This window comes from Vanacampus margaritifer, chromosome 1 (assembly GCF_051991255.1).
Source record: "Vanacampus margaritifer isolate UIUO_Vmar chromosome 1, RoL_Vmar_1.0, whole genome shotgun sequence".
Lineage (NCBI taxonomy): Eukaryota > Metazoa > Chordata > Actinopteri > Syngnathiformes > Syngnathidae > Vanacampus > Vanacampus margaritifer.
In genome coordinates, this window is record NC_135432.1 from 64,144,426 (window position 1) to 64,156,668 (window position 12,243).

The 12,243-nt window shown below is 37.1% G+C and overlaps 1 protein-coding gene across 1 annotated transcript; it reads left to right on the plus strand.

Moving 5' to 3' along the window:
• The first annotated feature begins 10 nt into the window (after positions 1-10).
• Positions 11-12,155, plus strand: pygl (phosphorylase, glycogen, liver). The gene is made up of 20 exons (XM_077560307.1): positions 11-359; positions 1,924-2,025; positions 2,094-2,172; positions 2,557-2,660; positions 3,265-3,396; positions 4,250-4,361; positions 4,458-4,540; positions 4,621-4,758; positions 5,896-5,988; positions 6,062-6,208; positions 7,423-7,586; positions 8,159-8,273; positions 8,359-8,460; positions 9,544-9,691; positions 10,345-10,403; positions 10,474-10,615; positions 10,725-10,932; positions 11,024-11,158; positions 11,244-11,310; positions 11,967-12,155. Exons 1-20 carry the CDS (start codon positions 117-119, stop codon positions 12,153-12,155), a joined length of 2,562 nt encoding a protein of 853 aa, XP_077416433.1. The 5' UTR covers positions 11-116.
• The last annotated feature ends 88 nt before the right edge of the window (positions 12,156-12,243 follow it).

Consider the following 12,243-nt stretch of genomic DNA (forward strand, 5'->3'; position numbering starts at 1 on the left):
CCTCACCTTCAGGACTCGACTCAAGTCTCACTCACTCTCGGAGCAGCCACCAGGTGACAGAACAGCAGCTACCCGGACTCAGACGCGCTCGAGGCGGACAGAAACCAGACAACGCGATGGCCACCCCGCTGACCGACCAGGAGAAGCGCAAGCAGATCAGCATCCGCGGTATCGTGGGCGTGGAGAACGTGGCCGAGCTGAAGAAGGGCTTCAACCGCCACCTGCACTTCACGCTGGTCAAGGACCGGAACATCGCCACGCCGAGGGACTACTACTTCGCCCTGGCCCACACCGTCCGCGACCACCTGGTGGGCCGCTGGATCCGGACGCAGCAGTTCTACTACGAGGCGGACCCCAAGGTACGAGCAATAAAGTTGGATCGGTAACAAAAAAAACCAAAAAACTCTCTGGTCACTTCATTAGGTACATTCTCATGCAGGGGTGGCCAAACTGTGCTTCTTCAAGGCGACAAAAAAAATCAAATACATGTAGACATAAAATATGTAAATACTTTATTTTAAAAATTAAATCTTATTGTCATTATAGTAAATGTAATTATTAATAATTCACCAAATGTTCGATAAAATAAATACAAAGTGTTTTCATTTATATGTAAAACTGTTTATTTTTACTTGTGATCAATTATTTAACACCATTTTTTCATTTAGATAAATTATTTTAAAAAAGGATTACAATCAAATCATTATTTTCATTTTAAATTATATTATTTCTCATTTATATTAGGGATCTCAAACATGCGGCCCAAGGACCATTTGTGGCCCAGAAACTGATATTTTGCAGCCCCAGTCTTTGAAGCTGTGAGGTTTGCCTGGGCGTTTTTTTTTTTAAATCACTTTTTTTATCACTTACTTACACACTACACAAAAGCAAAGAAGCGCCACCCTGTGGCGCGGTGCCACATTGCGATTGTTACAAACAGCACTGAAATCCCCCACGCGCATGCATCACTCGAGAAATAACTCATAAAAGGACATTTCCAGGGTTCTGGCTGACGTGATCCAAATGTATAAAAGGGTATCGTAGCCGGAACCGAGTCTCTCAGAACCTTCTCGCCCTGTCACTCGCGGCGGTGTTTACCGCTGTTCTTCGATCGCCGTCGCTGGTGGCCGCCTGTGAGCTTATTGATCGGGGCAGCGGGGTTCCCCGCCCCCCTTGGCTGCGGCGACTCGGTGTATTTTGACTTTTGAAATATGTGTATGGACGTTGGCGCTCCCCTTCCATCTTTACATGATCCCTCATCGCTGAGTGCGGCTTTAAGTTCGAAAGTACGACTGTTGGCGTCTTGCCTGAGGTTACTTTAACTTGTTTTGAATACTAATATATTAATATTAATATTAATCACATGACTTCACTAGTTAACTCACGATTAATCACAAATGTTATATCTGTTCTAACACAAAAAAAAGTGAGCACAAATGTAAAACCTAATAGGAATAATTCAAATGAATTTTTGACGTCTATAGCCGTCAATGGCAGCGAAAGAGTTAGTAATGAAAAATAGTATTTATTTCTCATCTTTTAATTGCCATTTATTTATTATAATTAATTAATAAAAGCATTTGGATGAACATTGGTGCAAATTTTTCTTCATTTTTTTTCCTTTTAATTTTCTTGAACTAACTCCCATTTTGTGTGGAAATGTACCCTCATTTTTTGACTAATTTTTATGGGTAAAAAAATAAAAAATACAATGCAATGAACTCATTCCAAGCCAGCTCAATTAAAATGACTCCTATATTAATTCTTTTTTTTTTTTTTTTTACACATTGATATAACCATGCTACAGTATGCATCACAATATCAATGTATTTCCCGTTTGAAATCCCAAGTTGTGCTTTTATAGCCATCGTGTCTGCGCTTGCATCTTGAATTTAGAATTTTGTTTTGTGTGACTGAGTGTAGAGAGTCTACTACCTGTCCCTGGAGTTCTACATGGGCCGCACACTGCAGAACACCATGATCAACCTGGGCCTGCAAAACGCCTGCGACGAAGCTATCTACCAGGTCGGACCGGCTCATTTGCATACCAGCGTAGCATGCGTTTGTTAGCATGTTGTGTTGTTGTTGTGTAGCTGGGCCTGGACATGGAGGAGCTGGAGGAGGTGGAGGAGGACGCGGGTCTGGGCAACGGAGGCCTGGGCAGACTTGCAGGTAGAAGAAGGTTGAACGCGTTGCAAAAAGACAAACAATAGGAAATATTTGGCTGGACGCCAGGAAGCTTTACAAGGGCGGAGAGTGTGTGAACATGAGCCAGCAAATAGATGAAGTACCGCAGTGCCTTGAGATAAGAGCCGTCAATTTTTTCTTTCTGTTTTGACTTGAGAGCGCAAACATGAGATACATGGTGGCCAATTAGCTTCACAACTAGCGGCAGTTTGTTAGCTGGATTTATATATATATATATATATATATATATATATATATATATATATATATATATATATATATATATATATATATATATATATATATATATATATATATATATATTTATAAAAGAGGTATGGTCTAAATATGTCATTTGTTTGCCCACAGCCTGCTTCCTGGACTCGATGGCCACCCTTGGACTGGCGGCGTACGGTTATGGCATCCGCTACGAATACGGAATCTTTAACCAGAAAATTAGAGACGGCTGGCAGGTCTGCACAACGCTGTTCATAGTGCAGCTCTCATCAGTTTCTTTGTATTTTATTTTATCATTATTATTATTATTATGAAATCAGGCACGGGGCCAAAGTAGAGTAGGTCGCTATGCAGCACGAGCTAATCATTAACAGTAACGTGGCTGTTCAAAGTATGCAGACAGAAAGTTGTCTCTTTTTTTTTTTTTTTTTGCCCTTTTGGATTCCTGCTTGTTTGCAGTTGAGGCCTCCAGTGCAAACATGCACTTTTGCACCAAAAATGATTTCAAGAGAGGCAAAGTAATAATTTTCAAGATGTTTGCAGAAAAATAACCACAAATTTGGGGGAAGCATCCAAATTGATTTAGTTATTTTTATTTTTTTGTAGGAAAAATATAACCACAAAGATAATGCAAACTTAAAAATACTAAAATAGTAGGGAAAAAAATGGACAAAATAATCTGTGATGAAATATTTGGACAAAATATTAGAGAGAAATAAGTTAAAATATTTTGAAAAAAATACACCAAAAAATTACCGAAAAACACCCCAAATGTGTTGTAATTTTTTATTATTATTATTTTAGCGGCGTATGACATCTTCCTCTTCATTACTCCTGCAGGTGGAGGAAGCAGACGATTGGCTGCGTCACGGCAACCCGTGGGAGAAGGCCCGGCCCGAGTACATGCTGCCCGTTCACTTCTACGGGCGCGTGGAAGAGACTAAGGATGGTAGCAAGTGGGTCGACACGCAGGTATATTACTTGTGAAGAAAATCCAACCCATGTGTGTCTATGGGAGAGTTGACAATGTTATGCTTTTACTATAATTCGTTTTTGTCATTTTAAATATTTTTTTAGCAGTAATAATAATAATAATATATATATATATATTAACAATAATAATAATATATATATATAATATATATATATATAATAATAATATATATATATATATATATATATATATATCTATATATATATATATATATATATATAATATATATATATAATAATAATAATATATATATATATATATATATATAAATAATAATATATATATATATATTATATATATATATATTATGTATATATATATTATATATATATATATATATATATATATATATATATATATATTATATATATATATATATAATATATATATATATATATATATATATATATATATATTATATATATATATATATATATATATATATATATATATATATATATATATATATATATTATATATATATATATATAATATATATATATATATATATATATATATTATATATAATATATATATATATATATATATATATATATATATTATATATATATATATATAATATATATATATATATATATATATTATATATATTTATATATATATATATATATATTTATATATTATATATATATATTATATATATATATATATATATTATATATATTTATATATATATATATATATATTATATATATATTATATATATTTATATATATAATAGTCTAGTTAGTGCAAAAAAATACCTACAGATAATTACAGAGGTGCAAATACCCTGCAACTTTATCCTGTGCACGTGTTTGGCCCATTCAGGTGGTGCTGGCAATGCCATACGACACGCCCATCCCGGGCTACATGAACAACACGGTCAACACGATGCGTTTGTGGTCCGCTCGCGCGCCCAACGACTTCAACCTGAGAGACTGTGAGCGTCCCGTTACTCTTGCAAGACCGTTTCCTGTTTCTTGGTGGGGAAAGAGGACGCGTTGCATCAAAAGTGTGTTTTGGTGTGTCTGCACAGTTAATGTGGGAGATTACATCCAGGCCGTCCTGGACCGCAATCTGGCCGAGAACATTTCCCGAGTGCTCTACCCCAACGACAACGTGAGCATTGAAGCGCCACTATCCCTATAAAAAGAAAATGAAATGAAATGTGATTTCTGCGTGTGTCGGGGTTGGTTCAGTTTTTCGAGGGCAAAGAGCTGCGCCTGAAGCAGGAGTACTTTGTGGTGGCCGCCACCCTGCAGGACATCATCCGACGCTTCAAGACCACCAAGAAAGGGACGCCAGAACGCACGTCCTTCAACAGTTTCCCAGAGAAAGTGAGAACCTCAAACAGGAAGTGACTTTATGATAACTCTTTGGATCAAGTCCACAACTTCCAAGTAGAAATGAATGGTAAACGAGTTGGCATGTGTCCCCCGCCCCCGCCCCTCCCCTGGCCTGAACACACGGGGTTACAAAAGGGCATTCTTTTTTAAATATAGATTTTTAAAAAGTAAACTGAAATCCTAAAAAGTAGGGAGGAATGAAGAAAAAAAACGTATGAAAAATGCAAAACTATTAGATGAAAAATAAACAAATATGAGAAGAAAATATAAAAATATTAGGAAAAAACACAAAATTATGAGAATAAGATACACACATATAGAAAAAGATGCAAATTTAAAAAAAATACATTCATATTACAAAAATATGAAAAAATAAAGATATATTACAAAACTAAACATTTTATATAAGCAAAAATTAGGAAGGAAATATAAAAATAAGTGAAACAAATACACAAATACTTAAAAATATGCAGATATTTAAAAAATGCAAAATAGAAAAAAAAATGTTACCCCCCAAAAATCCAAACATTAAATAAAAAGCAGAAAATAATAATAATAATAAAAATATTGAAATAAATATAATGACATAAAATGTTATGAAAAAATATTTCAGAATATTTTTTTTAAATAAGACAGCATGAAAACGAAATAGTAGAAAAATACAGATATTGGAAATAATAAAGTATTGGAAAAACAAAATTATTACTGCTAAAATAAAATAAAAACATTGGAGAGAGGTTTTTACAAGTGGATAAAAAAAAAATCTGATGACTATTTATTCAAATGCAAAATATAGAGAAAATCTAAACATAGATTTAACAAAAACTGTAGGGAAAAATTGTAAAACATGAAGAAAAAGTACACAAATACTGTGTTAGAAAACACAGATATTAGAGAGAGAAAAAATGAAAAATATGCAAGACTACAACAAAAATATTAGATGAACAGCAATACATAAATATTTTACAAGACTGATAAAATAATCTAAAAGATACTGGGGGACATTATTATAGATAAAAATATGCAAAATTCAATGAAAAACAAATACAGCTATTGCAAAAAGACAGAGTAGTTGCTTGCAGTTTGTTGGAAGATTTCTTGTATGGAAAGTGGATGTTGTGATTGCAGGTTGCCATCCAGCTTAACGACACCCACCCAGCCATGGCCATCCCCGAGCTGATGAGGATATTCGTGGACATCGAGAAGCTGGACTGGGACGTGGTGAGTCTCGCGGGACGTTCTGGGTGGGAGGGGCTTGTTTGGTGCAAGACGTCGTCATCTCCGTCCCCAACAGGCCTGGGACCTGACTAAGCGCACCTTCGCCTACACCAATCACACGGTTCTCCCCGAGGCTTTGGAGCGCTGGCCCGTGGAGCTGATGGAGACCCTCCTGCCGCGACACCTGCAAATCATCTACCAGATCAACCAGAGCCACCTGGATGTGAGCACCACACATGCTACAAAAAAGTATTAGATGAGACACCAAAATTCTAGCAAGCATCAACAAAAATATTATGCAAAAATACACTAAAATTACACTGATGCACCAAAATTCTAGCAAACATCAACAAAAATATTATGCAAAAATACACAAAAATTACACTGATGCCTTAAAATACGACTAATTTATTCCTTGACCACATTCATGGAAAAAATATATATTAGAAAACAATTTTAAAAATTTTGACAGAGAAATACTGGATGCACAATACACAACTTAATTTAAATTAAAGTAAAAAAAAAAATAAAAAATTACATGATGAATTAAAGCAAAAATATTTGAAACAACAAATACAAAATAATAAAAAAAAACTTGTGATGCAAAAAGTATTTGATTAAACACACATGAAATAATAACTTGGAAAAGTAAAAATATCTGGGGGAAAAAACACTTGAGTATTTCGAAAAATACAAATGCAAAAAAAACTCCCCGAATATTAGAAGAAAAGTAAAACATTTTGAAAATAATCCAAACATTTTTGGACATTAAAAAAAACTGAAATTAACAAATAAGTTTGATGAAAAATAAAACAAAAATTCGAAAAATATTTGAGAATAAACACAAGCATATGAAAAACCCTCTAATACTAAAATAGTAAAACATTACAACAAATATTAGAAAATAATACAAAAAGTAAGAAAAAAAACATAGTGGCTGAAAAATAAACAAATACTAGTAAAAAAAAAATACTTTGGGGGAAAAAAAGTATAAATCTTTGATACACCCCAATTATTAGAAAAAAATATGAAAATATTCCACCAAAATCATAAAATAATGCAAACAACATGTTCGTCAAAAAAGCAAGCACAAATACGAGATGCCGAATATAGAAACATCAGCTAAAAAAATGTAATCATTAATAGAAAAATATTTTTCTTGTTAGTACCTTCAACTTCCCACTTTTTTTTTTTTTTCAAAATAACTGCCAAAACTCAAATTTTTCTTGCTTGACAACAAACACGCATTCTATGTACATGTGCCAAAACTGTCCTGGTCGTTTGATTTGGTCGGTTAGTCCCCTCTTAAAACAAAAACTGCTTGAACAGGTTCCCAAAAATGTCGTCAAGCCGTGGCCCTCGGGTCAAGCCAAAAGGAAGTGAAATTTAGATGCAAGGCGGACTTTTTATTTGTTTGTTTTGTTCTCACGCACGCAGAGGATCACGTCGCTCTTCCCCAACAATGTGGACAAGCTGCGGAAGATGTCGCTGATCGAGGAGGAGGGAGGCAAACGGGTGAACATGGCGCACCTGTGCATCGTGGGCTCGCACGCCGTCAACGGCGTCGCTCGCATACACTCCAACATCATCAAGACCCAAGTGTGAGTTTTAAGGCCTCAATGGCAAAGGATTTTTGACGTATTTTTGTAAATAATTAGTTTTTTTCTAGCAATTCATGCTTTTTCATTTATATTTGTATTTATTGTCAAATATTTTCTTTTACAATGATATACTGTATTTATTTTGGTTAGATCATATTGTATCATATTTAATTTTCATTTATTAATTTATATTTTTGTACATTTATTATTTAGGATGCACATTTGATACGTCACAATTTTTTTTTATTGCTATTTGTGCAGCTACTGGGTTGCTCTGCTGCTTCCTCAAAAAAAAAACTGTGTCTTCATGCTGTATCGCAATATTTGCACATCTCCTGTTACAAACACGCAGACTAGTTGCTAGGGATGTAACGATATCCAATCATGATCTGAAGCTCAGAATACGTTTCTGATATTAAAGAAAGGTCACAGTATTGTAAAAAAAATAATAAAAATAGCTCATACAAAAAAAGAAGAAGAAAAAACCTACACTCCAAAAACAATTTGGGGCAAAAATAACCCAACTATGGGTCAAATTATACCGCTCTATGATGTTGTGTTTCTCCTCTTAGATTCAGACACTTCAGTGAACTGGAGCCAAATAAATTCCAGAACAAGACCAACGGCATCACTCCCAGACGCTGGCTGCTGCTGTGCAACCCCGGACTGGCTGAACTCATCGCTGAGGTTTTTTTTATTTATTTAAATTTTTTATTTATTTAAATGTGTCCCTTTTATTTTTTCCGTAAACAATATCTGTTTTCTTGTTCAGGTGATTGGCGAGGACTACATTAAGGACCTCAGCCAACTGCGGCAGCTTAACGACTTCGCGGACAACGCCGCTTTCATCCGGGATGTTTCCAAAGTGAAACAGGTACCGATAATCGGCCCGACAGATTACATTTTATGAATATCTGCATCGGCCTCTTTATTTGTTTTGATGGCCGTTCTTCCAGGGTTAGCGTGTGGGTGAACAGTTAGCCCACGAGCTAACAATTAGCTCGCGAATTGGCAGCTATTTGGGAATTAGCGTGCGGGTGAATGATTAGCCCACGAGCTAAGGGTTAGCTCGCGAATTAGCAGCTATTAGCCCGCGAGCTAACGGTTAGTTCGAGAATTAGCGGCTATTAGCCGGCGTGCTAACGGTTAGCTCGCGAATTAGCGGCTATTAGCCCGCGAGCTAACGGTTAGTTCGCGAATTAGCGGCTATTAGCCCGCGAGCTAACGGTTAGCTCGCGAATTAGCGGCTATTAGCCCGCGAGCTAACGGTTAGCTCGCGAATTAGCGGCTATTAGCAGGCGAGCTAACAGCTAGCTCGCGAATTAACTGGTATTAGGTTAGCCCGTGATCTTAGCTCGCAGGCTAACCTAATAGCAGTTTTTTAGCGGCTATTTGGTAGTTATCCTGGGGTTAGCGTGTCGGTGAATGGTTAGCCCGCGAGCTAACTGTTAACCAGCGAATTAGTGGCTATTTGGGAGTTGGCATTATAGTTGTTGCAAAAGCTGATGGCAAACAAAAAAAACTTTAACGTATTGCAAATCCCAAAAGCTGGTTAATAAACGTGTTTGAAGGCATTTAAGCAGTCAAGTGCTGGAGTTTTTATTATTATATTCTTACAAATTTTGACACCAACTTTTTTTTCTTCCTGCAAATGTATATTGGCTTCAAATATTGGTTATCGGTCGCCCCGAAAAAAAAGCATATCGGTCTATATCTAGTATCTATGGTAAAGTAAAAATCATTGGCTAATTTAATACAGCGTACAGTTAAAAGGTACCTAATGTTATGGCCAGGTGTGTGCATATTCTGCGAGCTCAGACGCAAATTGTGGAACTCCTGGCACACCGTTGTGTGTTTTTTCATCACGGCCTGTAGTAATTAATGTGCGTTGTTGCGACACGCACATTGCACAACTAACACAAGTACGTTTGTTTGTGCGCGTGCATGCGTGACTCAGGACAACAAGGTGAAGTTCGCGCAGTACCTGGAGAAGGAGTACCGGGTGAGGATCAATGCGGCGTCCATGTTCGACGTGCACGTGAAGAGGATCCACGAGTACAAGCGGCAGCTGCTCAACTGCCTGCACATCGTCACAATGTACAACCGTACGTACACAACTCACCCGTCGGGGGTGTTGTTGTTACCTCCCTCAGGGAAAACACTACGCCGACACATTCCTGCAAGTCCAAACAAATATGCTTGTTGATGTGCAGACGGAATTTTCCACTGGTTTGTGGGCAGGACTAAAATCACACACACTTTCACTTTGTTTATATTATGCAACATGTACTTAATGAACCTTAGTGGGGTGTGCAGAATCATTTTTGTTTATTTCTGTGCATGTATTGACTATAGCTGTTATAACTTATTTTTTTATTATGACATACAAACATGAATTTTAGCAATACTCAGGCTTTGGCTAAAGCTATGCGTTCATCTGCATAGTCATTTAAAACAACTCAAATATCAATAAAAACCCAAAACATCCGCTCTGGATAAAGATATTCGGTCATCAGCATAGACTTTGAGATCCCTCAAAAAATTTGATTATGGTAATGGTAAATTTTTTTAATCAATAAAAATCTAGACTAATAGACATCTCTATAGTAGCTGAAAGCACAAAAAAAGTTTAAAAAAAAAAGTACCAGATAAATGCAGGGTCTGGAAAAAGCTATGCAGCCATCCACATAGTCAACTTGACTTTTGCTCATATTGGTGCATAAATACTGCTTATAATCATTTGTGTGTTGTCCCGCAGGCATAAAAAAGAACCCGTCTGCGCCTTTCGTACCTCGAACTGTGATCATCGGGGGAAAGGTTCATACCGCAAGCATTACACACACGCCCACACTCACAGAATTAAGTCAGCAGCTGTTGCCCCCTGCAGGCCGCCCCGGGGTACCACATGGCCAAGAAGATCATCAAGCTGATCACGTCTGTGGCTGCCGTGGTCAACAACGACCCCGTGGTGGGAAGCAAGCTCAAAGTCATCTTCCTGGAGAATTATAGAGTCTCACTGGCCGAGAAAGGTACCTTTTTTTTCTTTTCTTTTTTTAAAGTACTTAACATAGTAGGAAGTGTTGGTAATAGGTTGCAATCCTCACATACTTTTTTCCCCCCTTGTCTTTTTTCGTCCAGTGATCCCGGCCACAGACCTGTCGGAGCAGATCTCGACGGCGGGTACCGAGGCGTCGGGCACGGGCAACATGAAGTTCATGCTGAACGGCGCACTCACCATCGGCACCATGGACGGCGCCAATGTGGAGATGGCCGAGGAGGCCGGCGTGGGCAACCTCTTCATCTTCGGCATGACAGTGCAAGACGTGGCGGAGATGGACAAAAGCGGGTAGCCAAAAAAACAAAAGAAAACAAAAAAAGCAAAAGATTTCTGCTTCACAAGGCGTCTGGCTTACTTTTCTGTTTGACATTTTCTTAAGATATGACGCCATGTCTTACTACAAGAAGATCCCGGAGCTGAAACAAGTGATGGACCAGATCACGAGCGGCTTCTTCAGCCCCAAAAATCCAGATTTATTCAAGGATTTGACTGAGATGCTCTTCAAATATGACCGGTGGGCTGCAAGCAAAAAAAATAGACACTTTTTTTTCTTCTAAATAATGACTTCATTTAAAAAAACTAATTTCCTTGCGTTGCAGGTTCAAAGTATTTGCCGACTTTGAAGCGTATCTGAAATCTCAAGAGAAAGTCAGCAAACTCTATAAGGTACCGCATTAATGAACCATTTGGAAGTGTTCAATTTCATTTTGTCTGTTTTCAAAGGCTATGCGATCAAAACCAACACAGATATTTGCAAAATCCGGATTATCCTATGCAGTAGAGATGGCAAATCCAGGTCCAGAAAGTAAAAACCCTGCCACAGTTTGGCTTTAGCCCCTTGTGCTAGCTAGCTATCTCCCTAGCCACTCATGATTTAGCCATTAAAATTAGGTAAATCACAAAACTAACTTTTATAAATGCAGGCCTGGATAAAACTGTGTTTTGTGTGATTTGTCATTATACTCATTTAAAATGATTTAAAACAAAAACAGAAGGAATCATAACCGAACTCGAAACACCGAGGCTTTAGCTTGGTGGTTCCCAAAGTGCAATATGAACAAAGTTATTACATTTTATGAAAACAAACAAATTAACCAAAACCAAAATTGTAGTTTTTGTTTTTAAATGAAATAAATACAAAACAGGTATTTTTTAATTTCCTTCATAAAAATTTTGGTGTTAATTTCAAATATTTTAAATTTGGAACAGAATGCTAATGCTATGCTAATGTTGTAAGGACTTGAGACTTATCTGAGTGAATGAAGCTACATACATAGACCTGGCTGCAATGTTTGTATCCCTTACTCTTGTTTTATTTCCAGAATCCAAAAGAGTGGACCAAAATGGTGGTGAAGAACATCGCGGCAACGGGAAAGTTCTCCAGCGACCGAACCATCGCCGAGTACGCCACGGAGGTGTGGGGCGTGGAGCCCACCGACCTCAAGATCCCCCCGCCTAGCGAGCCCAGGGAGGCCATCGAGAAAACTGCCCGCGAGCTTAAGAAAGTGTGAAAGCTGCCTCGGTTTTATTTGGTTACTTAATAATAGCTCCATGCCCCCCAAAAACAAAACAAAAAAATCAGTGATAACTTCACGTCGC

Bases quoted from the DNA above. Each gene is read 5' to 3' on its own strand.
- pygl (XM_077560307.1), top strand. From the start codon at position 117: ATGGCCACCCCGCTGACCGACCAGGAGAAGCGCAAGCAGATCAGCATC. The intron at 4,362-4,457 runs GTGAGCGTCCCG...GTGTCTGCACAG, and splicing joins CGACTTCAACCTGAGAGACT to TTAATGTGGGAGATTACATC. The intron at 10,616-10,724 runs GTACCTTTTTTT...TTTTTCGTCCAG, and splicing joins AGTCTCACTGGCCGAGAAAG to TGATCCCGGCCACAGACCTG.